General features: G+C 41.2%; 1 protein-coding gene across 6 annotated transcripts in view; it reads left to right on the top strand.

Annotated features, from left to right (window-relative positions):
* LOC135105133 (baculoviral IAP repeat-containing protein 6-like) overlaps positions 1-25,314 on the top strand; it is a 53,394-nt gene extending 28,080 nt beyond the window's left edge. For 3 of the 6 annotated variants that reach the window (XM_064013162.1, XM_064013164.1, XM_064013167.1), the window contains 38 exons: positions 388-729; positions 1,042-1,183; positions 1,582-1,840; positions 2,178-2,291; positions 3,302-3,447; positions 4,356-4,488; positions 4,710-4,814; positions 5,130-5,397; positions 5,577-5,785; positions 6,327-6,519; positions 6,962-7,186; positions 7,648-7,757; positions 8,021-8,281; positions 8,397-8,517; positions 8,635-8,908; positions 9,262-9,527; positions 10,067-10,388; positions 10,656-10,820; positions 10,987-11,213; positions 11,511-11,816; positions 12,277-12,474; positions 12,773-13,012; positions 13,375-13,566; positions 13,688-13,912; positions 14,054-14,196; positions 14,368-14,466; positions 14,700-14,934; positions 15,153-15,367; positions 15,714-15,951; positions 16,230-16,445; positions 16,732-17,342; positions 17,980-18,109; positions 18,347-18,564; positions 20,440-20,565; positions 20,774-20,887; positions 22,935-23,123; positions 23,306-23,440; positions 23,855-25,314. In XM_064013162.1, coding sequence (XP_063869232.1) covers positions 388-729; positions 1,042-1,183; positions 1,582-1,840; positions 2,178-2,291; positions 3,302-3,447; positions 4,356-4,488; positions 4,710-4,814; positions 5,130-5,397; positions 5,577-5,785; positions 6,327-6,519; positions 6,962-7,186; positions 7,648-7,757; positions 8,021-8,281; positions 8,397-8,517; positions 8,635-8,908; positions 9,262-9,527; positions 10,067-10,388; positions 10,656-10,820; positions 10,987-11,213; positions 11,511-11,816; positions 12,277-12,474; positions 12,773-13,012; positions 13,375-13,566; positions 13,688-13,912; positions 14,054-14,196; positions 14,368-14,466; positions 14,700-14,934; positions 15,153-15,367; positions 15,714-15,951; positions 16,230-16,445; positions 16,732-17,342; positions 17,980-18,109; positions 18,347-18,564; positions 20,440-20,565; positions 20,774-20,887; positions 22,935-23,123; positions 23,306-23,440; positions 23,855-24,424 — 8,282 coding nt within the window. In that variant the 3' untranslated portion in view covers positions 24,425-25,314. The remainder of the gene's footprint in view (positions 1-387; positions 730-1,041; positions 1,184-1,581; positions 1,841-2,177; positions 2,292-3,301; positions 3,448-4,355; positions 4,489-4,709; positions 4,815-5,129; positions 5,398-5,576; positions 5,786-6,326; positions 6,520-6,961; positions 7,187-7,647; positions 7,758-8,020; positions 8,282-8,396; positions 8,518-8,634; positions 8,909-9,261; positions 9,528-10,066; positions 10,389-10,655; positions 10,821-10,986; positions 11,214-11,510; positions 11,817-12,276; positions 12,475-12,772; positions 13,013-13,374; positions 13,567-13,687; positions 13,913-14,053; positions 14,197-14,367; positions 14,467-14,699; positions 14,935-15,152; positions 15,368-15,713; positions 15,952-16,229; positions 16,446-16,731; positions 17,343-17,979; positions 18,110-18,346; positions 18,565-20,439; positions 20,566-20,773; positions 20,888-22,934; positions 23,124-23,305; positions 23,441-23,854) is intronic. The other 3 variants (XM_064013165.1, XM_064013166.1, XM_064013163.1) reach the window with 3 other exon arrangements.
* Positions 25,315-26,303: the final 989 nt, after the last annotated feature.

Genomic DNA, 26,303 nt, shown 5'->3' on the forward strand with positions numbered 1-26,303 from the left:
GTTTCTTGAAATGTTTTTCATGTGTATCATGTTTAGGAAATCAAGCTCATGCAGTTTCTAAGTAGGATACAGTCAAAAGGTTATAATTTCCCTTTTTGTATCCAATTTTGTAATCCAGTGACTTGCTTCCCTTAACAACTTCCACTGTTACTTTCTTTCCATGACCAGGATTATCATGATTTCAAAATGTTATTGGGAGACTGTAGAAATGAAAGATGTATCCAATTAGCATCTATAATAGTAATATTTTGAAAGAGAGAAAGAAAAGAAGCAGTTCTATAACAAATTGTAGAAAAAAATTGAGTTAGATACCAGAAGGGAATGAGATACCTGGTATTTGACATGATGCTATTAGTGTGATAAATGATTGTGATTGTGATGTTGCAGGAGAGCGGGTGTGTGGTGCAGTAGTGGTGGTGAGTGCTGACCATCATCGAGAGGATGTCGACAACTTTGATTTGGTGCTGGATGCTGCTCGATCCTCTGCCACCACCACCTTATCTGCAGCCAGCCAGCCAGGGCCCTCTGGAATGTCTGGCGGGACAGCCAATGGCACTACTGATGAAGGGGCTGCTGCTGCCTCCCCACAAGAGGAGACCAATGGAGCATTAGGGCAATGCGTGGCCACACAGAATTGTCAGGCAGACCAATCAGCCACATCCCTCAGTCCACCAGTGGTCAGCATGGCTACTACTCACTACACTGCCCTGGATGAGGATGACCTACCAGGTGAGTGCAGGAAAAGGAAAGGAAATGTTTACATTTTTCAAATTTTCAGACAAAATGTTTTAAAAATGTTTACAATTAATCATAAAAATGGACATTTAAAGTATTCTTTAGCAGAATTTCACTGAATTTAATCTCAAGTGAAATAACAGTGTACATGCATAGTGAATGGCTGTTTGTTAGTCCATTCATCCTTACATCCTTTAATTAACTTGCCTGTTGAACACTTGAAACTCATATTTTGTAGATATTTTGTAGTAGGATCTTCATTTGTCTACTGCAGTTCCTTGACCACCTCTCTTGTCCATGTTTCAGGAAAGTATGCATTCCTAGATCTTGATGACAGCTCAGAGAGTGAAGACATGATAGGGGAGTACCTGGCAGATATGGCTCCCCCATTTACTACCACTGCCTCCACCACCAACACCTTCACCTCCATTGAGCTGGCCATGTCAAAGTAAGACTATGCCTATTCTTGTTAATGTTCATGCAAATATCTGCAATTCTGTGTGTGTGTGTGTGTGTGTGTGTGTGTGTGTGTGTGTGTGTGTGTGTGTGTGTAGGATCTGTCATTTAAGTAAAGGTAGTGCTGTTCTCATTCTAGAAATGCTTTTATCAAACTTAGTGTTTTTAAAATTATAAATGACTTCTGTATCCAGATCAATCTGACTATACTTCCATATTTAGGGAACCAAATTTCTCACTATCACTTAAACATCTTATCCTTAATATATATATTCATGGGGTCTCAGCTCTGTGTTCTGTACAAACTTAACAGAAAAAGATAGATTAAGTTTTTTTTTTCTCACTCTCCTGTTTGTGAATCATTCATTGCTTTTTCTCTAACCTTTGCAGTAGTTTTTCACCTTCATACCTTGCACCAACACTGCCCAACCACCCAAACAATCGCTGTGGCAAGGACGCAAGGGGCAGCATTGGTGGTGAGGCAGTTGGTGCTCCACTGGCCTGCTCTCCATACCCAGGCCTGGAACATTCAACAGCTGTGGATGCAAGACTGGAAGCTGGTGTCTCACTCTTGTCTGAACTTAGACTACATATGATGGCTGCTGTCCACACCTCCCGTCTTTCCTTGGCTGTCACTGCTCCTCTCAAGGTAGTATTAGTGGTACAAGAACTTTAATTGTATGCATCTATCATATTTACTCATTAAAAGTTAGTTTAACACCCATCATTGTTGTTGCTTCATGTACTACATATGTGAATTGCAGAGATGACTTTTGAAGAGCAACAGACCTTCAAGTCCTAAACAGACTGTGAATATACCCTTCCCCTTTGGGTTGTGGGTATCCATGAGCCACTAACTTGTATTTATGTTTTGCACAACAACATGAGAGAAATCTTCTTCCCTTGAGGTGTTTACATGGTGCTCATTTCTGTTTCCATCTCTAAAGAAACCTTGAAATTAATTCATTCAGTGTATCTTGTTGCAGGTGGGGGGCAGCATCTGGGGGGACAATGAGGTGTGTGGGCCTGGTGACCTCACAGCCAGTGTTCACCTCCTCACTGATGTCTTCCAGAAGATTCTACTTCATCTTTCCATGGAGGTAAGGTTTTTCTACCTCCACTTAGTTAGGTAATGGCTCTCTTCTTCATTGTCATCATACCCCACCCACTCATAAGGTTTGCATTATTCTGTAGATCTGTCATCTGATCTTACAAGTCACTTTGTTCATGCACTCATACCTACAGCTATAGGTTTGCACATGAATTGCAGTCTTAAAAGTTTATTAACTAAATACTATTTTCACAGTGTCTATCATTTATAAAAGCTGTATTCTAACAAAGAAGCATTTACTTCATTTGAGTGCTGATCACTAGGGCACAACCCAGAATTGTTAAGACCACCATAAAAGTGAAGAACAAGTACTTGGACAACAACATTAGCATGTAATAAGATTTATGCTATGAGTAAAAGCTGCTTTACCGTTGTGTACAGCTGTAATTAATCACAGCAGCAACACATGTAGAAATGGAAGTAGTGTAAATAACAGTTAGTATAGTTAGTAGTCTGCACAGTGGCTATCATGTATAGTCCCAAAATATAGAAATAAAAAGGAGACAGAAGTGTATGTGGTAGTTAAGAAGGAATTACTAAGTTTTATAGTTAAATTTTAATGAAAATACAAGTAATATCCTGTTGTTTATGCATGCTCATTGCAAACTATAGCAACTGTATAATTGCATTTTATGTTAATTACAGGGAATAGCAAGGCTTATACTTGCATTCATTACTGGTAAATTTATTAATACTGGAAGAATTTTTGGAAATTTCTCCTTAGAGAAACACATGGTAACTAGAGAGAGTAGATTCTTTATTCTTTTTACTCATAGAGAGTAATGAAAGAAATTTACTTGGGAAATTGTTAGATATTTGTTTACAATTTATGAGTGTTATATCTGTAAAGGAGACTAGCTCTAGTTAGAATCTTTCCTCTACATAAGTACAAGTACATGATTCTGTAGCTAAATTTTCAGCTCAGTCATGGCCAATCTGACTATTTCTATCAAAACACAAATATGCATTGTCGCAACGTATCCTCTTTTCTGCCCACAGTTTGATGGGAGCCATGTGGAGTCAGTGTTAGGGCTGTGGCTGAGCATCAACCTTGAACTGGCAGGGGGCAAGTACACCCCATCCTTAGACCCCACTCTCCCCCTCACTCCTCGTGCTGTATCATCCCTCCTCGCTGCTGTTGTTAGGTGAGTGCACTGGGTGAGTTGCTTCATGGTATTGCTCTCTCTCTCTCTCTCTCTCTCTCTCTCTCTCTCTCTCTCTCTCTCTCTCTCTCTCTCTCTCTCTCTCTCTCTCTCTCTCTCTCTCTCTCTCTCTCTCTCTCTCTCCCCACTTCAGTAACTTGAAAGCACTTTCTTAGTCCCATGTACACCCTTGTGAAATTGTAATTGAAGTAAAGTGGCGTATCACTGAAATTTAGAGTTCTCAGTTGTATGAAAGATAGTGATGCTTGCAGGCAGAACCCTGAATTATTGCATCCATGTCCTAATGCTTGGAATACATACATGCTACTTGTTAAAAAAAAATACAGTCGAGTGATGTTGAGGATAAGGGAATTTGTTAAGTTAGATGTGGTGTTAGTATTTACTGCACAGGGTTTAAGAATTATGAAGTGGTTCCATGAGTTTGCTGTGGTGATTTGGTGATTAAAGTTGGTAATGTAGCTTCAAGGGTAGAGATGATGTAGTGTGTGGAGTATAAGTAATGGATTCTGCCCATAAAAGAAACAGGTGTTATTAGGTGGCTTACTTTTTTCAGGTAAAGAGATAATTGTGTTGTTGATGGAAGCATGGTTTTTAAATTAAGTAGTGTAATTATTATATGTTACTTTTTTGTGTATTTGTATACCTTTTACTATTACTGTGTGACAGTGAATAGGAAATTGTTGTTGACTTTTGAGATTATGTGAATTAAGTTAGGTAAACTGTTGAAAGGTGTTAATTTTTTTCTTTTTTCACGTGGTGAGTAGAACACATAAAGTAGTGGCATTGTTGCAGAAATATGACTGATGTGAGGACGAAAGGTGATTGGAGATAACTGCAGCAGAGTGATGGTAATAGTGTGTGTGGTACTGAAGGTAATGGTTGTGTTGCAGGAGTGGCAGTGTCAGCATGAGGTGTTGGTGCCTGGTGCTGCAGACCCTCACCCTCTGCTGCAACCACACCCCCCATGATCCCTCCCCACCAGCACCTGCCACTGCTGCTGACCAGTATGATAATGTTGACCTGGTGAGTTCCCCAGCCACACACACATACACACTGACTAAATGTGAAAAATCATAACCTGAGATCCATTACTGGACATCTGTATGGTCAAAACCCACAGGACTTATCTCTCTTTTGCAATTAAGGCCAGTGTTGAAAATTATGTAATCACAATGGATGCTAGGTGTTATAATTATTTTTAATATGATTTCTTTATATATACATTTACTTCTCCTGTCTTTCAGAGTGGGCTGGCTATTAACATTGTTACAGATGTTAACTTTGTGCCAACACTTCAGAAGCTCCTGACTGGATCATGCACTGCTGGGGCAGACACTAGAAGTGATGTGGTGAGTGTGGGACTTGAGGGCAGGTGTGAGGCAGGCTGGATTACTATACCTGCAGGAATTCCATTCATATTGGAAAGCAGTCAGACTTGGCAAAAACATATTAATTATTAAAGATGAAATCTGGTAAGAAATGGACAGACACAGTCCTGTAAACAGAGTGATATCGATAGATATTGAAAAGAACGAGTTTTGGTAGAAATTATGTATGCTTTATAAGTTGCTGGAAAGAGAACAGTTGTACACTTTTTGAGAAGAGGAAAGTTGGAAATGATTGTGAAGGCAAGTGTGATCTTGATAGACGTCATATTTTCACAGGTGGGCAGCACTGTGACAGGTCTGTTGGAGGACCTGCTGGTGCGGCTGAGAGTGCGTTGTGATGTGGCCAGTATTACAAGTGGACCAGGTGCCATCCTGAAGCAGGCTCTTCTCACCCTGGTGGCCCGTCTACTAGAACCTCAGGGAGCCATTTCACTGGCTATGGGTCCATTAGATGCACAATGCTGCCTGCTAGGGACTCTGCTAGCTATGTCCTACGAGGGTCTGGACCGTATGCACACACCCCTGGCCATCATCAGTTCCACAGGTAATGGACAGCTACCCATCTCACCACCACCACTTGTGAACATAAGAACATAAGAAAATAAGGGAAGCTGCAAGAAGCCATCAGGCCTGCACATGACAGTCCCTGTTAGTGTAGCACCTCTTTCACTTTCCATATGTGCCCTGTTATTACCTGTGTCATCACCTGTTGCTCCTTTTCAGTGGTACTGGTCCATAGCCACTTGATGTCCAATGAGGGTGTGACTTATGGAGCCACCAGTCACAGCTCTACCATGCTGGGAGGACTGTTTGCCTCAGTGTTGGGTTCAGATGGCCGGCAGGGACCGGCTCCCTCTCGCCTGGCATTGCTCTGCTCCCTCCTCAACCTGTCCCGTAAACTCGCTCAGACACCTCTGCATGCTCCGACCCAGGTTTGTGTCAAGAAAACATTTTGCTCTCTCTAAATAGTGTTTTTGATCTCTTATTAAATAAAGAATCATTAAGATGATTTCAACAGGGTGACTGTCCTCATAAGAAATGTTGGGTTTTGAATCTGCCAACATTTGTCATCTCAGGAATTCATTGGTGGGATAATGAATTTCTTTTGAAAGAGGTGGCTAAGAATTGTTTAAGATAGTACTCAATGGTTTGATTACAGTGAAATCCAGATAGAAGTTGCTCAAGATGTGTTTTAGAGGTTGTTTCTTGTGTTATATATCTGCATGCTATTCCATAATAGTTTGTATTTTAATGCTCTGGAGTCATGGATGACTATTTGGTATACCCAGCCTTTAGTAGATTTGCCATACTATGTTACTATGCATTGACTTAGTCACTGTAGCAGTTTCTTCAAGATGTAGAAACATAACCAAATGATTATGTATTGGCTGCTGTGTTCAACTGCCATTCAAGGAGTAAGAGAGCCTTTGCATTAAATCAGAAGACCACATTCCATTAGAGTGCTCTGTTCAGGGTCGAGGTGGTGCAAATGTGACCCCTGGATATGAGGAGTCTGGTTCCCTCACTGACTCAAGCAAACTGGAGCAGCAGCGTTCAGACCATCCACAGTCTAGCCAGACTGATGAACACAAAGCCAGACTGACTCCACACCACATCACCTGTCCCCATGCCTCACCCAACACTACACCTTGCCTCACTGATACAGGTAAAGATACTTCATGCTACTGATTTGTAAACTACTTAGCAAAAAAAGGTTCCTCATCCTTTGTTTTCCAGCATTCTCATGATTTTCTGATTTTTCTATTTGGAAGAATTCTGCATTTTATATTATATGTTTTAATATTGTGTGAAATCATATTTTGGTAATCAGAAATATCCTTGTAAGTCTTAATTGAAATTGAGTTTTGAGAAAAATTTTATTTAACTTTTAATTACATATAGTAACTTGATCCAGGTGGTTCATGTTGTGTCATTAGTAAATGCACTTCCCTGTAAGATTGAAATAACACCAGAACTTTCAAACTATCTGCGAAAATATATGTATGTACAGGTTTTTATTTTTTATTTTTATATTTTATTTATTTTTTTTTTTTCCCTCAGTGTAAGAGATAAAGGCATGTTAGGTTATCATTTGTTCATCTCCACAGTACTGCAGAATGGTGAAACAATGCAGCTGCTCCTGAAGTCTGCTGCAGCATGTGAGGGTGGCAGTGTCTCCATGTTACTGGGAACAGTAGGTGGGGAGGTGACAGAGAAGTTGTGCCTTGGCGAGACTTTGACAGAGGCACTGCACCAGCTGCTGCTCACCCTTAACAGCAAGGCCACCTCACCTCACCTCATCCTGGCACCCCTTGTTGCCTTCATCACCCCAGGTAACACCTTCATTTTGCATCACACCTCTACAAAAGTAGCACCATAATTTGGCTCATCTCATATACTCTTTCTTCATCACCTTACTGGTAAAATCCTTTCATCTATTTCTTCCTTTGATTTTGATACATTTACAGAGAAGGGCATTTCTTCCTTCACCATTTTTAAACACAAGAAGCCTGCCTGGTAAATTTCATCTCTTTAATCAGTAATATTTGCTTCAAGTACATATTTATTATCCAGCAATGCTGATTTCAAGATTAGACTTAAGTATATTTCTTACTATTGAATATTCTTGCAAATCAGCATAATCTTGTATCAGTGTTTCTGATATTTTTATCTAACATTTTCTGCCTTTAATAACTTGCAAAAACCCACTGCCTTTAAGAACATAAAAGGATCACAGTTTAACATATCATCATAGCTTGGCTAGACATAAAAATCAACCTTCCATGTGTTACAGGTGGGTGGTGGAGTCCACCTTCACTGTCTGAGCCAGCCCTCTGCTTCTTCACAAGGGTGCTGGACTGCCCAACCATCCTTGAGCAGTTTGCTGCCATGGGAGGCATGAAGGTGGGTGGAAATCTGCTTACAAATCCCTTATACTTTGTCTCTATAGTCCTCAATAAATTTCACATTGTTGCCTCAACAAAGTGAACCAGAAAATAGACTGCCTTCATTGTCATTTTATTTGTGTTGCAGTTTAAAAGATATAATAATAATAATAATAATAATAATAATAATAATAATAGTAATAATAATGATTATAAATAAAATACAAAATATAACTGAATATTATGTTTCTTCACTCAATTTTACTGTTTTATTCTTGTCAGATGCTGTGGGAGAATTTGGTGAACAGTGTAGGAATGATGGGGGGTGGTCGAGGAGGCCTTGTGACAGCTGTGATGAACCACCTTGCCCCTCCTCTACCACCTTCTACTCAGAATGCACCTTCTAATAAACGTAATGAACCAATTGAGCAAACTGAAGGCCTGTACAACTTTGCTCCTCTGGCTGTGGTCACATCCAGCAACCCCACTGCCCGACCTGCCAATGTTTTAGTTGATTCCAATCAGCTGTTTCAGAGGACCAAGGTGAGGAAAGCTTAACCTTGTGTTTATGTTTCTAGGGAAGACTTGACATTTACCTGTTATGTAGATGAGGTTAATTTAATCATCAATGAGTAATAATGTCTTGACTTCATCACAGAGTGCACCCTGGTCATACCACTTCTATCCCGATGAAAGCTGGGTGGACCTTACTCTCACACTGCCCTGTGCTGTGCTACTTCATGAAGTCCACCTCTTCCCACACACTGTGTCCCTTGTGTGTGAGTACCTCTCCTGCTCAGCTCTGCATCTTGAGCCATTGCTATTTACCTTGAGCACAATTTTGTTACATTTTTGTCAGGAAATCCTTTTCAGATGTGATCTGATTCCCTTTGCAGCTTGTCCCTCAGCTGTTTCTGTAGAAGTTGGAGTTGAAGGAGGCTACCTCATGCCAGTCAGTGGACCACTGAGTACAGCTGGCCTCTCTCGGGTGAGGCTTGTCCTGCCCCGGCCAGTGGTGGCATCCATTGTAGTGGTGCGGCTCCACCGGCCCCGCGACTCTTCAACCTTGGGTTTGTCCCAGTTGAAGCTCCTTGGAACCACCACCTTTAGAGAAGCCTCCAGGGTTACACATGAATCCCCCACCACAGATCACACTCCTCACCGTGCCAGGTATCTCAACATCACTACCAGTGCTGTTACATTCCAAGCTGCTCTCCATATTACCACAATACATATCATATACCATACATAATCATCATTTTGTCTGTAGCTTTTAACCCTCACCCTTAATTTAGAATCAAACAACAACACCCAGAACTATTTCACTCAAGTCTTTCCATTGGTTACATAAAATTGTCACTTTATGATGGGGTCTTGAATTATAAATGTCATGAAACAGTATAAGCAAATCATATAAAATTTCCTGTATCTCTTCCTGGTGCCTTTCTCCAAAAATATTACAAAAAAGTACCACTGCATCTCTCCACACATGGTGTCTTATTATGTATGTTTTTTCTCTTCAGTATGTGGTGGCTTCGCCTCATCTATCATAGTATGTGCCGAGTGGAAGGAGGCCTCAGGATTGGGGTGGAGGCTGGAGCAAGAGTGCCTGGTGTGATGGAAGCATGTGTCACCTTGTTGCTCACTCCTCCTGGGCCAATGCACTTGGCTGCAGTTGGGTCAGCCCCCCTGGAAGCCACCACCCTTGCCCTGGCTGCACTCTCCCCTCACCTGCTGCACAGCCTCATCATGACCTTGTTGACTCATCCATTGCTCTGCCAGCCAGCAGGTAACACCACCAAATTTACCTTTGAAACTGCTATCATCATTATGAACTTTATATTTTCAGCCTTTTGTCCCCAGCAAAAGGAGTTACCTATACTTTGCATCGATCTATTATGCAATATACCAGAGAATTAGCACTAAAAGTATAAGAAAGCCTGAAAATATTGAGTAAAAATAAGTTATATTTTTGTGCTGAGGGGTACAATCATTAAAATTATACATGAGAACATATTTTGTATGGTCAGTAAAGTGCTTGCTTTATTCCACTGGTTCTATTGTTGGGAAAAAATGCCTATGAAGTGTTGTTAGTCCAATAAGATCAAGAACTGCAAAAAATAGAGGAAACCAGGATTATTCATGAGGTAGTCTGATGTCTTCCTGACTAATATTGAGGGGAAAGTGAAGAGAGCAAAAATTAAATTAAAGATAGGCCAGTCAGTGTTTAACAAGGAAGTTGAATAAATAGCATTGTTTTACAATGTTTGTATTACAATACTTTTTTACAGAAGATTGGAGCTGATTTACTTTTTCTTATTCATTTAGGAGGCACCAACCTGGATGCAGCCATAGCTCTTCTTTATGAGCTGTGTGTGGGAAGCAGCAGCATGGAAGGAGTGTCAGTCCTTCTGTCCTGGCTCAACCACTCTCTCACCTCCCCACTGGCCCAGTCCACCACAGCCCACAGTGACCATCACTACAGTCTTGCTCCACCCTTGGCCTGGCCAAACCAGCCTTCCCCTCCCTCTTCTCCTGGGGGAAGTGGTGTCAGTAGCGGGGTGAGTGCCGAGGTGTTACACTGCATTGCTGCAGTACTCTGGAACACACAACACAACATCACCAGTCTCATCACTGATGACCTCTTCAGGTGAGTTTTTTATTTTTTTTATTTTTTTATTTTTTTTCTTGACATTGCCATGACATTTTAGTAACTCCTGTTTTCATACTTATAGTCTTTTCTTGAGAAGTAATATTAATGTCATAACTCTTAACTGAATCTTCGTTAAGAATATTAATTCTGGTCATGTCTGAGACCATCTTGAAAAGTGGAATAGTTATTGTGCATTGTCTGCTCTAAAGGTAATGCAGGCTTGCTATATATGAGACTCGTAATTCTTTTGTCTCCTGGCTACAGGCGAGTGTATGAATGGTCAGAACGCAGTGAAGGGGAAGTTAAGGTTGGCCTCGACCACATCATGTGCTCCATGTGTCATGCTCGGCCACCACTCTTCACACAACTGCTGCTCAATATGAATGTTTTGGCAGCCATTGACAACAACCAGTCCATTACTGATGACAGGTCAGGAGTCTCAGATGAAAAGTAATTTTGGTCTCATCTTATTAATATAGTAATACTAGTTAACTAAAACTCTTCATCAGTACCAATTTAAGATCAGCAATATTTATGCATCTTAATTATATTATGAGTTTCCTGCATTATTTCATTATGCTATTGTATCTTACAGGAAAGACAGGGAAGCTGAAATTCGAGCTGCCCGGACAGATGACATGAAGGAGGGCGTGGAGGGCTCATCTGGGGCAGTGGAGGGTCGTCTCATCCTGCAGGACCCCAGCGTCATCTCTCTCACACCAGCCCATCTGCAGACACTGGCCACTGTTGCCCAGTCACCTGAGGCCATACACCTCATGCTGGATTCAGGCTTCCCACTGCTGCTGGTACACGGCATCCTGGGTAAGCTTGAGTGATGGAAATTTATGGAATGGCACGTGTGAAAAGGAAGAAAGAACTCAGCTCACTTACTTTTGTTTCAGAATATCAAATTTGGTATATTGTTGAATATACTGTTAAATCATATTTAATCTTGCAATCATAGAAAATTTAAAAGTCAATGAAAAAATTACCTTGAGACATTTATAATTTTAGATCTGAGGGCTTCTATATCTGTTTCAGATTTAATACTAATACACAGTAAATGTGAGGTTCTGGTGATCTTTTTTTCCACTTCCTAGATGGTTATTATTTCCACAGAGTGGTGTAAAACAGAGGTGCTACACCAAGTAGAGAGCTGCACCTCACCAAGTGCAGCAGAGAGTGCCACTGACATGGAGAAGGCCAGTGTGGCTGAAAGATCTCGAAGTGCTGAGGATGCTTTCTCTTCAGCTACTGCCCATGCACCTCCACAGATAACAGCAGCCATTGTACCCACTCTTACCACCAACCTAGTGGCCCACACCCTCCACAGCCTGGCAGCCCTGTGTGCTGAGACGCCCATGAGGGACTGGCTGGGATCAGCTGAAGGATCTGTCTTCTGGCTCCCGCTTCTAACTGTCTTGGGTAAGTGTGCTCTTCTCTACTATTTGTTATGAGTTCACAGGATGGACACTAAAGGTGCCATAACACAGTGTGAGGTCACCACTCGGCTCTCATAATTCATTACTTTTCCAAGACATGCTGATATGGTTGTGTGTTTTGGAGGTTATCCTTCTTGTTGAAATCTGAATATACTTTGGAGGCTTCTTGAACAGATTAGATCCTGTTTTCTATAACCTTTGTTTTCCTCCCTAGACTTACCAACTCATATTGTTGGTTCATCTGCATTCTTTAGTGCAATCATCAGATATAAAACCTGACAACTGGCACTCAGTACACTGTACTTCCTCTTTGAATATTTTTATCTTTGTCAATTTGCATTTTTTATTAATTTATTCATTATATTTTTACTATTGCCATGAGCTAAATGCCACATACATATGTTGAGTATTGTATTCCTTTTATCATCTATGTTTGCTTCCAGGTGACCCACTGGTGCGAGGAAGTGAACCTTTAATGAGAGGTAGTGGAGCATGTGGAGCAAAGGAAAGTGACTACAGTAGTGTGGAGGATGCCACTATCCACTTGATGAGGCAGTGTTGTCAGAACCACCCCCACAATCAGGCTCTTCTTGCTTCCACTTTATGCCACCTCATTCAGCGGCAGAATGTTCCTCCTCCAGGTAATATCTCTCTTCATATTTCTCTTTGTTCTTGTAACAGTCTACCTTTATGAGAATATTAGACATGAGAGGGATGACTTAGGAGCCTAGATAATTTTTTTTGTATTTTTGTTTGGCCTCACAATGACTTTGTTGTTCTCATCTTGATTTCTGTATGTATGTGTCGGTGTCTTTGTTCATCAGTATGCCTGTCCTCTCTTTACTTCCCTAGGAAAGATTGTTTGCAGCTTTTTTTTTATTGTGATCGTGCTCACATTAAGGGTAAAAGGATGCCAAAGTTTTTTCTCAACTTTTTCAGGAGGCGTGAGTTATCTCCATTCCATGTCTGGATTTACCAGACGCCTGGTTCTGCAATTGCTACTGGAAACCGAACGTGTAGTAGTGCACATCACTAGTCCCCAGGGAGGACTCTCCTCCCCCCCAGGCTGCAGTCTCCCTCCTCTCACACAGCATCCAAAGTTTGGTGCTGGTCACAAGACACGCTTACTGACTCTTCCCACCACCACTACCTTGGCAGATATCATAAAACTAGTCACAGGTAAGAATGAAAGAATATCACTATCTGTAGCCAGTGGGACCAAAATGGTGACTACTACATTTTGTCATACATGTTGAGTGTCAGTCTCATATTTTCAGCGATCTGTTTACCCTTCAGGTTTTGACAGACAATTTTTACTTGTAATCTTGTGCCATTTTTTGGGGGGGTCTTTTTAAAAATAGGAAAATGCATTTTGCACAAAAACATTCCCATGTATATGTAGGTGTGTTAAACATCAAATTGTCTTGTCAGCTACTCTTCAGAATATTGCCCTTTGTTTGCCCCTCATAATTCATTGTTACATAATTACTGTCTCCTCCATTACCTTTTGTAACAAGATGAAGTGCTCATTTCACTCACAGACTGGTCAAGGGATGTACTTGTTGGGACAGCTGGAGACTTAGAGTTGCCTCAGGCTGACCATCGTGAGGCCAATGAAGTTGGTCACCTAGAACTCATGGACAAACTCTCTGTAGCAGCTGGAGTCACTGCCAAGGATAAGAGGAGCAAGAACAAGGCCAATATGGTTTACCACTCTCGGCTAGCCAAGAAAGGTGAGTTTTGGGGTCTGAGCTGCAGGTTCAAACAAAGGTAAATGGAGCAGTTTATTTGCAAGATGAGCCCAACATGAGCTCAATATGTATGGTATGCGGAAGTAAAGTATTTTCTCAACAGCAGGTGGTGAAGAAGGAGAAAAGCAGTATCCCAAGTGCACTTCATCTGCAGTCCGTGCCTCCAGCTCAGCCACTTACACTTTGGTCCATGATACCCTTGGCCAATCCTCCGGCTTGCCCTCAACTCTGACTGTGGCTCAGCTGATGGCTGCCCTCCGTCAAGACGGCCATCCCCCTGCTTCTCATGTCTCCCTGACCCTCACCAACCGCAGAGATACCGGCAGAGGTAAGTGTGATCAGTGTTGACATGCTCATCTATCTTGGCACCTTGAAAACCAAAACTATCAGGTTAGTCATAAACAAAACTATTCTTGATTACTTCTTATAACATAGCTTTGCTCATTATGCTGTCTTTTAATTTGAACAGGAGGTGATGGGGAAGGTGCAAGGGAGTTGGCCCTACTAAGTCTTGCACCTCTGCCTTCCACCTTGCATGTATTCACCAGCCAGGGTGGCCTCTCCCTCCTGGCCCAGCACATGTCCCTGCTGTACCCTGACATGGCCCAGCAGGTACGTACATCTAGTAACAACAAGGGAGCAACTGTATTTGTGCCACTTGATGACAATGCTGGTAATAGTGGCAAAAGCTTTGAACTAAAGTTAAGTGTTCTTGCTATTCATTTAGTGCTAGTTTAATTGTGAATCATATAAGATTATCTTGTGTTTCTCTCATTCTGTTAGCAGCCCAACAACCCGTCATCTTCTCGGAATGGTGGTGGTGACAAGGGAGAGATAATGGTAGAAAATGAGTGGGTCAGTGTCGAGATGAATGACTATGAGGTGAGTCAGCTGACCACCCAGTCTTAATCAAGAATGTTTCTTATCTAAAGTAAATTTGTGATACGTTCATTATAACGTCTGTTATTCAATTGGTTACTGATCTTGTATTTAGTTCTTTGGTGATTACAGTGTGAATTAAACTTGCCTTGAAACACCCTGGTCTGTTCAGAATGAATGTAGGTCTGCATGATTCCTAGTCATGTACTCATCATAACATGTTCATGGTGTTTCAGTCTGCCAATGTGTTTGACTATCTGGTGATGGGAGGTGGTGGAGGAGGATCCCCAGGACCAGTGGGTGGGGGAACAGTGTCTCTGCTTACCCTGCCCTCCATCCCTCCTCATGCCCTGGGAGCTTTCACCCTGTTCCTGCGACTCCCAGGCTATGCAGAGACCTTACTGAAGGACACTCACCAAGCCTGCTGCCTCCTACGCCTTGCCCTGGGAGTGACAGATGATGGAGATGGAGGTTAATATACTTTATGCCTTATCTTTCCTTTGCTCTCTTTATGTATGATCTCTCCCTTCTGTCATCTTATACATGTATGGGTCCAATTCTAACTTTTCCTCCTTATCCTTAGTGTCGTACTCTACAGAGCTTTCTGTCATAAAATGCTGCCTTGGTTGCCTTTTATTATGAAAGTGTTACAATGGTTTTGGCTTAACATTATGCTTTTCTTGTTGCAGGAGACATAGTTGGATCAGGTGTTGGGGGCTCACTAGCAACCATGCCCTTCCAAGTACTGGAGAACCTGCTGGAAGCCACACCACTCACTACGGATGATGGTGTGCTGCTACGCCGCATGTGTCTGGAATCTGGTGCCTTGCACCTCATCCTAGCTTGCCTTGCAGCCCTTTCCCACCAGGACACTCCTGAGGTGGTCACCTCCCTCTACCACCCGGTATGTTTTCCTTCCTGTTTGCATCACATGGAAAGGACAAAGTTTCCATATTTGATAACTTGTGAATTGACATACCCTAATTTAGAAATAATAATTTGATTTTGCATGGCATTCTTGGCTCTCTTCAAATATATATTATGTTCATAATTATGTAGATTCATATGTATTAAGCCTTATGAAATTCATTGTAATTTTTTATCAAATATGTTAATTTCTTTGAGTATTTTTAAAGATTTTTGTTGCCTTTTGTCATTAAGTGTGATTTTGAAGCTTTTGTTCATTTATTTTAGATATGTTCATTAATATTTTTCCTTAGTGGCATTCATGCATAATCATTTCTGTGCAGAATGTCCCCATTGGCCTTGTGGTGGCCACCACTCGAGCCACTTGTGTTGACAGCCGAGAAACTGTTGGACTGCAGCGTGGTGAGGGTGACAGATGCCACTACTGGGCTAAAGGCACTGGCTTTGGCACTGGCAGCACTACACAGAGCTGGGATGTTGAACAAGCTCTGGTTCGCCAAAGGGTAGAGGAGGAACATGTTGTGTGGCTGGTGCGACTTCTGGCAAAGTACATTAATCCAGGTTAGTGTGTTGGGTGGTAAGTCACTTTATATCAGTTTCATAGCGCTTCAAGTGATGAAATATACCAAAAAGACAAGTCATTATTATATTTATCCATGGTGCGGCATGGTAGATATGATCATATCAGCCAGCAGTTCTTAGATGTAAGTTGAGTCAATAGGCTTAGGCTAGAACAGGAAGGCTCCTTGTAACATTGCTGCTCAGTTTAGTTTGATTTAATTCATATTTGTATAAATTAGATTTAAATTTTTTACTAACATTGTCTCATCTTTTCTCAGGTGACATAATTCCCCCAGAATTACAAGCCAATAACACAGAAAGCTTTGATTCAGCTGCAGAAGGTGGATCACCTGAATCTTCACAAAGCAGCCCGGTCTTGCCTCCCCTCTCCCCTCAGTCTCAAGCACCACCAGCTCTACCCCCAGCCCTCCTCACCCTATTCCAGAACTCGGGCCTTATCACTACAATTGCCTCCAACCTCAGCAATGACTCGGGTAAGAGTATTGGTAGGATGGGTGACAGTTAATTACTACATTTTTATTGTTGCTTCAATATATTTTACAGGTTAATATTTCTTATTTCATGGATGAAAATAAATATCTCCTTTATTACACATTACTTAAATGTATCTCTCTATTAGACTTAAAATACTTATTACATAAATAATTTTTCTTTCTATCTCCAAGTAAGATTTCAGTTCCTTTACACACTTTAGCTCATCGAAAGCTTCTTTGTATTTGTTCTATCTCTTTCTCATCTTGCTGCCCTCTCGTTCCACAGTACTGGATATGTCTCGCCATGTGCCACTGTACCGAGCACTCCTGGCCCTGGTACGGGGCTTGGCAGTCACATCCAGTCTGGCTCCCCTTCTCATGACACCCCAGGCCTCCCCTGCTCCTGTCACCGTCACTACCTCTTCAGCCTCTACTGGAAGCACTACCACAAGCACTGCCACCTCTATCAACAATACTACCACCACAGCTGCCACATCTACCACCACCATCTCTGCAGCCACAACCACCACAGCTGCTGCCACCACCATCCCAACTCCCACTACTGCCAGCACCACAATTACCACCCCTGCCTCTGCTACTGTCACCACCACCACTACCACTCCAGCACTTGCCTCAGAGGCTTTGCCATGCATCCCTTCTTTGCTGGAAAAAATGAAGAACACTGTCAACATCTACATGGCCAAACTAAAGTGGAAATCTTCAAAATCAGGTGTTGGAGGAGGTGGAGGTTGTGGTAGCAATGGTGGAGGTGGAGGGGGAGGAAGTAACAGTGGAAGTGGAGGGAACAGCAATACAGGGTCAGCAGATGAGGCTGAACAGGAAGAAGGCCTTTCTTTAATCGTGCCAGATATACAGAACACTGCCCAGGTGGTGAAGGTGAGTCAGTGTCTCTCTTGGATAAATATATAGGAACTGGGCAAATTATTCATTACACAAAACTCACCATTTGTGCCTGATACTTTAGGATTTAGATACTTATCTTTTTCTTGAAAAGAGTACTGAGTCCAGTTTCAGATCCAGTAGCCAGAATGCAACCATGAAGTGTTAGTTCTGATTATTGTAAAACTGAAGAAATGCTCAAGAGTTTGTTGTCATATATTAATGCTGATGTTGACTATGTACATTTGGACATGGAACTCGGGTTGTATCCTCAGAGGATTGGCTACACTATACACTATACAGTAAATGTTCATTGGTTTGTGGTGATAAGTAGATTCAGTGAGAACAAATGCAATATCCTATGTAGGAGAAACAAAGGTGTCCTACACATTTCTTGAATTGGAAGAATACAGCAAGTGTGTGCTGTGGGTGTCTTATAGCAAGCACAACTTGAAGTGACAGCGCAAGGGAACCAGGTATCCCCCACCCTCTGTATTTATTATAATTTTTAGTGAAAGAAGACATGATGCATAGTCTTGTTTACTTGTTTATTTATTTGTCTTGTTTATTTGTTTATTTATTTATTCTTTTTGTTTATTTATTCTTTATTTATATTTGTTTTCATTTTCTACAGCTGTGCACAGAGAGGCTACAACAAGAGATGGACAAAGAGGATCAGACTGATAGCATGGCAGCCAGTCAGCCTCCTTCCTCAAGATCCCTGGTGGAAGTGTACCTCAGCTGCCTCAAACCTCTTCAGTTTGGTGAGTACACTTACATGCTATAATCCTCCTCAACTTCACACTTTACAGCTTCATATATTTTAATTGTCTAATAAAAAACAAACTCAATTTCTTTATAATAATTTTTTTTTCCTTATAATAAATATCTCGTTTATTCTTATAATTTGTGGTTACTCCTGTTGTTAATATTACCCATTTCTCAGCAGCACAGAATATTTCTTTATAGTGGCTAAATTACTGAGGATATTTCTTTGCCAGATACCTATGAGATGGTGGTGGAGGACTCAGAACGAGGAATCCGCTTTGTAGTATCCCACCAATATGAGGGGTCAGTACGGGGTGCAGGGGATCTCTGCACTTCCCGCAGGATGAAGCGGCTAGCACAGGAGGCTGTCACCCTGTCATCCTCCTTGCCCCTCTCTTACTCCTCCTCTGTCTTTGTTCGCACAGACCTCGACCGTCTAGACATTATGAAGGTGAGTCCCTTTGAATGTAAAGAAAAAATTTATGTCTAAGAAACTTAGTAAAGTAGGAATGAACATTCTCCAAACAGCCTCAGCTGAGAAGACATTGGTTCCTCTTATGACCCCATCTTCATCATTGTGTCCCATTCCTTTCACATGTAAGATTATTTATATCCTGCTTTTTATACGTCAACACTCAAGACTTTATATAAGTAAAGGAGGACAGAATTTTCAAGTTTGGGTGAAAATTGTAGTTTCTATGTTTTGGACATTATAGAAAATGCATGGTTCCATGAATCAAATGGTATAACCTTTATATTACTTTTTTTCAAAATTTAAAGAGAAAACAAGGGTTTGTTTGGAAAAAATTAAAGATCCTCGAGTGATTAAATCCCCCATCACGTCAGCTGTTCACGCTTCCATGTGCTGATTGCAAAAATACCAACTGAAAGTTGTTATTTATATATTTTTTTGTTAGATAAAACAAATTTTCTTATGTCTGGCAAGTGTGTTTATGTCCTGGTGTTGAGAATGGTGTGATTCAGGGAGACACAAACGTTTTGTCTTGCGTACTCTCCAGTTATTCTCTTATCTACAATGCCTAAGAAGTCTAAGAGACTTCTAGCACTGCTAGGTAAGTCTAGAAAAGGTGTCACTGCATGTTTGGCCAAGAAAGCAGAGAGAGAGAGAGAGAGAGAGAGAGAGAGAGAGAGAGAGAGAGAGAGAGAGAGAGAGAGAGAGAGAGAGAGAGAGAGCAGTGGAGTCTAAAAGGAAAACCAGGGCCTCATTTCCAGAGACCATCCACACTTTTAGCAATAATTATATTGAGTAAAAGGAAGTTATTATGTTAGATACATATGTATAGTGTTTGCAGGAATGTAGACATTTATTTTGTTTTGTAATAATAATAATTTCTATAAAAAATAAAAATTGTAATAACAATAATTTCTGTAAAAATATCAAAAAAGTAAATTTTCAAGGTGCCATCTTTACAAGGGTACTGTACTGTACAGTATAATATTATGCAACTGTGTATTTTGTTTGTGTACTGCAGATATACAGTACCTGTCACAGACATGTCAGTGTACAATTTCAAGAAATGGGACATCCAATTCTTGTCAAACCTTGGTTTCTCCATTTCACACCATACTATTGATGTACTGCACCACCAGGAGGAACTGAACAAGAAACATTTCTGCAAAGAAACTCACCTCAAGAAAGAAGAGGAAGGTGAAGGGAATTGATAGAGATGATAGTTACAGTGCAGGAGGTCATTAACAATTGTTAAGTGACACTACTTATTGACACAAATTTTTAACAGCTCATATCTCAAAATTATCTTCACTATATATTGAGCTTGCATCTCCTTAAGTTATTCAAACTGCATCTCCTCCCAAAGTTTGTTTCCCTGGAAAGAGAAACTTATAATGCAAAGAACTGTGGTTGAGAAATAGCAGCATGTTTTATCTGATAAAAAAAAAAAAAGTAATGTGTGTGAAGGAACAGAAATTATACTTTTTTACATATTTTGAAAAAAAATTGCCAAAAATTTTATAATGCCTGAAGAAAAATATATGACCACAGAGTTATTTAGTATGTCAGAGAATAAAATTTTAAAAGGAAAAATTTGTAATGAAAAGCATGAAAATTAAGTTCCAGTTTTCTTATTAGAAAATTCTGACATTTCAAAAAAAAAAAAATCATTAAAGAAAAACTGTGCAAGCAAAGTTAACAAAAATTGTGGAAAATATTGCACATATGACTAACTTGTGTAAAAGTTATAAGCAGATTGGATCAAAATTGTTTGAGGGGGATTCTGACTTTCTTAAGCCAGCTGCATTCTTATCACCAGTACTCTTGGAAATGTTGACTCTTCCCACTTTATAGGTGCTAATCACTGGACCTGAGGACACTCCTTATGCCAATGGCTGCTTCGAGTTTGATGTATACTTCCCAGTGGACTACCCAACCTCTCCACTGCACATCAATCTCCAGACAACTGGGGAAGGCAGGGTGAGTTTTGCATGGTGTGATGAGCATTAGGTATTCAAAATTTCTGAACATTATTCTCACCTTGATTGACTGAGAGAATCCCCACAGGGAAGCACTCATGTTCAAAAATATACAGTTGAGAACTCTTAATTATTGGCAGTGTATAGAAATACTTCTACAATATTAACAGACAAGGTTATTTAAAATATATAAATTCTACTTTCTGCAGGTGCGGTTCAATCCTAACTTATATCAGGATGGGAAAGTGTGCCTCAGTATTTTAAACACATGGCACGGACGGCCAGAAGAAAAGTGGAATCCCCAAACGTCATCTCTTCTACAAGTAAGCCACACAATGTCTACACATATTCAGTTTTTTACCCATAGTACTTTTCTCACAAGCAAGTAATAATTCTTCACCGGAAGGTTAGTTTGGTCCTACTACAGTTCATTCATTCCTAGCTTGAAACTGGAGCCAAAGCTAATTAGATTGTGGCTCTGAGACTGTCTCCCACTTTTCACAGACTACACACTACAAGCTCCCTTGCAATACATACATACATGGTTTCATGATCATTGGACATAAAGATGGTAGTAGGTTATGAATGCATTACGTAATGTTGAAATACTGACATTATTTTAATGCAAGTTGAAATCACAGACCGTGTTGAAAATGCTCATACCATTTTTGTTTTATGCTGCTTTTTCATGGAACTTTCATGCCACAAATACAAATAGTGATATATGATAAGGAAAATTGTTCTCAACATGATGGTGCTAACAGAATTTTGATGAGGCAGAAAGGAAGGATGATAAGCTTTTTTTCCCCAAGTTGTAGATGCAAAACAGCAGCAGGTTGACATGCACAGTCACTGTTGTCTTGCACCTACAGCTCATGATACTTGTCTTATCTAGAATCTTATGGCATCTTCATGTTTAGAACTGCAACTATCAGTTATTTTTATTTAAAGCATCATGATAATTCTATAGGAAAAAGCAGCATAAAACAAAAAGTTGTATAAACATTTACAACTTAGTTTGTGACTTCAACTTGCAATATTTCTGTTAATCATTGTCAATTTTAATATAATCTCAATACATTCATAACATACTATCATCATAGAATAGATAGAAAACTGAAGGTAAATGTTGCAAATACTAAGGTTACTATTTTTGAGAAGAGGTAAGTGGAGGTGTATGATTTAGGATACTTCATAGGGTGAGTGTACCAGCTGTAGGCAGGTGTGAGCTGGTCATGGGTGGAGGAGGAAGAGGTAGAGGCGAATGAGTCCAAATATCTAAGAAACAGTGCAAGGTAAACTTGGTGAGATGGGATGGAGAGATAAGAAAAAGTTGCTAAAGGAAGGTGTGTCAGAATCAGTTGCAGGAGTCATGAAGGGAAGAAATGTGTGTGTGCATGGAAAGAGAGGTGTAAGGAGTAGCATTCTCCTGCCATTATCGACATGTGGATCAGAGACGTGGATATGGAAAAGGACACAACATTCAAGAGTGTTCTGTAGAAGTGAGCTATTTGAGAAGAGCATGTCGTGACAAGATGAGAGGGTGAGAGCAATGAAAATGTGTATAGATGTGGTATTGTCTGTGATGAATGGGTGAAAAGTAACACATTAGATGGTATGGCTATACTGAGAGGATTTAAAGTTTGTTTACAAACTGTATGTGAACAAAGTTGAAGATGCTAATAGTAAAACAAGGCCACTTAAAAGATTGAAGGATTGAGTGAAGCATTCCCTGTGTGAAAGAGGTGTTAGCAGAGACCAAGTGTTTGTACAAGTAAGAAAGGAATACTTGTGAGGCATTAGAGATAGATAGGTACTTCCATCTTCCAAGTGGTCTTCATTTCTTATCAGCACCATCAACTTCACTTGTATACATTTTATTTACAAGTCTTTTACTCTTCATCCTTATAATATAGCCATACCATGTCACTTTTTTTTTTACCGTTCCACCACTGGACACGCACAGCTATCACAGGTGTTCGTACCATACCACTCATAAAGACTTGTTATTCACACCCTCTCATGTTGACCACATGCCCCTCTCAATGAACTTGTTTCCACAGCACACACTCTTGATTGTTGTTTCTTGTTCCATACCTACTCTTGATTTATACATCAGTATTGGTAGGAGAATACTATTCCTTGAAGATTTCTTTACATCCATTGATACTTGTCGCTTTCACAACTCTTGCAAGTGATCCTGTAACACATCCACTATTCACAGCCCTCACTCTTATCCCTCCATCCATCCCATCACTTCCCTAGAACTGTTCTCAGATACTTAAACTCACTGTCTCCCCTTATAACCATTTACCATTCTTACCTCTTCAAATAGTTTCACTCTAACTTATCTATTCCCTCTCTACACAGGTCCTTGTGTCCATTCAGAGTCTGATCTTTGTTAGTGAGCCATACTTCAATGAGCCAGGCTATGAGCGATCCAGAGGAACGCCCACTGCCATGCAGAACTCTCGTGAATATGATGCAAACATCCGTGCAGCCACAGTAAGATGGGCCATGCTGAACCAACTGCGTAATCCCTCTCCATGCTTTAAGGAGGTAATGATGTAACTTAGAGTGGCTGAAATAGTGTCAGCATTTGGAGCATTTTGAATTAAGTATTGATGCATTTGCACATATAAATAAATCTCTAGGTTATGCCCCCAAATATAAATAAATTCTTGTTTATGTTTCCAGTTCCCAGTCTCTCCTAACCTTTCATTTTGCTTTAATTCACACAGGTAGTGGAGAGACATTTCTGGCTCAAACACAAGGAAATCCTGGAGCAAGTAGAGGGTTGGATAGCCAACATGGAGAGTCTGAGTGAGAATCGACGGACAGGCAAGAACATAGCACTCAACACTGTGAGCCTTAAGGTAAATGTAGGCCAACTTGTCAAAAGATATTACCTATTTTAATTTACCACAGACATGGTAAGTCTTCTAGAGTATTTAAAATCCTTCTGTTATCCAGCATGTTTGTGAAAGAAAAAAATGGGATGAGTAAATTAAAGTTAATTGCTAAGATATATGTCTTCATGAGCTTATCATTCATAATTATATTGACATTGACACTGTGTGGATGGTGCATGGGTGTAATAATTTTGACTTTCCACAAACAATAGCTACTTATCCATGGTGGTGCACAACTATAATTCATGAACATGCAACAAGTGGACATGTGTATGTATTATCTACCTGTATATTATAATTATCAATAGAAACTCATTTGTTGATTTTATTGCCAAGCTCATCTTAGGTTATGCTCTATCTTTTTAACTTTTCTTCCAGAAAAACTTCCAACTTCTAAAGGAAGAGTTCCGTAAAATGAGTCCCCCACCAGGCCTGGAAGGGGTGCCTCTATCCCCAGCGCTTGCTTCTGCTCGCTCTCCCGCAGCCTCAAACTATAGAGAGGCATTGGGTGCTGACAAGGACCGTGAGACCTCTCAGGGAGGAAAGGAGAAGGAGCCTTGGGGTGCAGCAGGAGTCCAGGCTGGAGGTCCTGTTCGTACCCGCATCAGGAAGACCTCTCGGGCTAACTTATTTGCAGGGAAGCATGGGCCCCATGGTGCAGGGATCAGAGTTAGCTCCAGTACACCTATACCCCAGGAACCTGCAACCACACTACCAGGAAAAGTTCCTCAGCCTGGTCCTATCTCCCAGGACCCAGCACCTGGTACCTCTGCCACCCCTGCCCAGGGAGACCCTCACCCTGTTACCACAGTGCCTGAGACCCCCACCTCAGCCTGTTCCACCCAGGATGGGCTCCCCAGTGAGGCTCAGGAAGTGTTCAACCATGTGAACCACAATAGTTCTTCAGTGGAAGATGGAGCAGTTACCCCTGCAGGCACCCCCTGCTAGCAATTCGCACCCCTGCCCCTTTGTCCTCTGGTTCCCACATCACATACACAGAACCTTTATCCACATGTACACTACATCCTCCAATCCTGCCCTGTCCACCCCTCTGTTCATTGGTGCACTGGGTTTTAATAATCAATGGAACTTCTTTTTTTTTTCTTTTAAATTTGCTACAAATCTGACTTTCTAGTATAATTTTAGTGATTTTGCAGCGGCATTCGGGCTGAGTATTTATCCCGACCGCCCCACCACTGTGATTTATGCGATAATAGTCATGCTGTGAGGAATATCCTAGGACAGCTGCAGAAAGAGAGTGAGCAACTCGACCTGCCTTGTGCTGCCCCGACCCAGCTGGAACTGAGCTATTTAGCAATCATTTGCATGTTGCTAGTCATCTTGTGAGTGTTGTTTAGCATGATGGCCAGCTACTTTTGGCTCCTTGCACCAACAAGCAGGCGAACAGGCAGGGAAGTCAAGGATGGCTACACGTTGTACAAATCACCCTAAAATCCACCATGCCTTGCCCTGGCCTGCCCTGCCCTGTGTGAGATGCCTTTGCCTGGCCAGCAACAGCAGCCCCAGTTGGTGACAGAAATTCCCCACAGTGGAGCAGGGAGACTGTTCTTATGGTGATGTTTGTCACAGATATTGTGTGTAACTTCTTGTCTAGCTCTCAGGTACTGCCTCCCTTCAGCCAGTGGGGAATGCCGGACAGTGCTGGCAGGACAACCTAGAAAAAGAACACTGCAAGTTGATCATATTTGCATATCGTGATGTCATTTAAGGAGAAAACTTTGTAAACTACTTCTTACCCACTTGACATAGCTTATGATAGTTTTGTAAATATATAAATGTCAACAATAAATAGTTAAGTAAAGAGTACATTATGAAAATGCCTTTTTTAGCTCCTAGCTGAGTGGTGTTACACAGAGCTGTGGCTCAACCTAAGAATACCTAGAAGTGTGTGATTGTAACTCATTATTACTGCTATGAAAACATACACAGGTTAAAACATGCATTTTTCCATGTTTTAAAATGGTTAAAAATAACAGTATCTGCAAATTCATTTGATGGTTGTTATATAAATAAACACAATATGCGTGTGTGAGTGAGTGTGTGTGTGTGTGTGTGTGTCTTTCTGGGAATTCCTTCGTCGCAAGTGAAATGAGACGTACTACTTAAATTGCGCATTTTCATGCCAATATTTTTCCTTGAGAATGGGGGAAACTCCACCACTCTCGAGAATGGGGAGTTCCCATCCTTACCGTCTGGCTCTCTCTCTCTCTCTCTCTCTCTCTCTCTCTCTCTCTCTCTCTCTCTCTCTCTCTCTCTCTCACATCTGTTTCACACCTTATTGATATGAGAGAGAGCGAAAGACATACATACACACACAGGAAGCTTGAAAGAAAACCACCACTGATGGAAACAAACGTGACCGCTCTGATTAAACTCCCAAGGTGATGAGTATCCACATTGTGACTCAGTGGTGAGGCAATCCCTTTTAGTCACGGAGGCAAGCACAATGAATCAGTGGGGGGAGGGAAATGAGACAGCAGTGAGTTAGTACGGTGCCAAGGGAAGAGTAGTTGCAAACAAGAACTGGTTAGTTAGCAGCTGAAAGTCGGTGAGTCAGCACATGCGAGTGTGTGAAGAGAAAGTCAGTGAGGCAGTGAACCCCGCGCGTCGGGGCAAGATTATCACTTGCCCCGCCTGTCACTGCCTCTGTTGGCCCGGCGGTGGTGATGGGACCTTGACGGTGATGGTGGTGGGGTGGTGTGTGATGGTTACAGGTAAGGAAGTAGGAAAGAAGCGTCGGGTATTTTGTAATTCTTTTTTATAGTGCATTTCCTTGGCATGGCTGAGATCGTGCAGTAACGTCATG

Source organism: Scylla paramamosain, chromosome 11, assembly GCF_035594125.1.
Source record: "Scylla paramamosain isolate STU-SP2022 chromosome 11, ASM3559412v1, whole genome shotgun sequence".
Classification (NCBI taxonomy): Eukaryota; Metazoa; Arthropoda; class Malacostraca; order Decapoda; family Portunidae; genus Scylla; species Scylla paramamosain.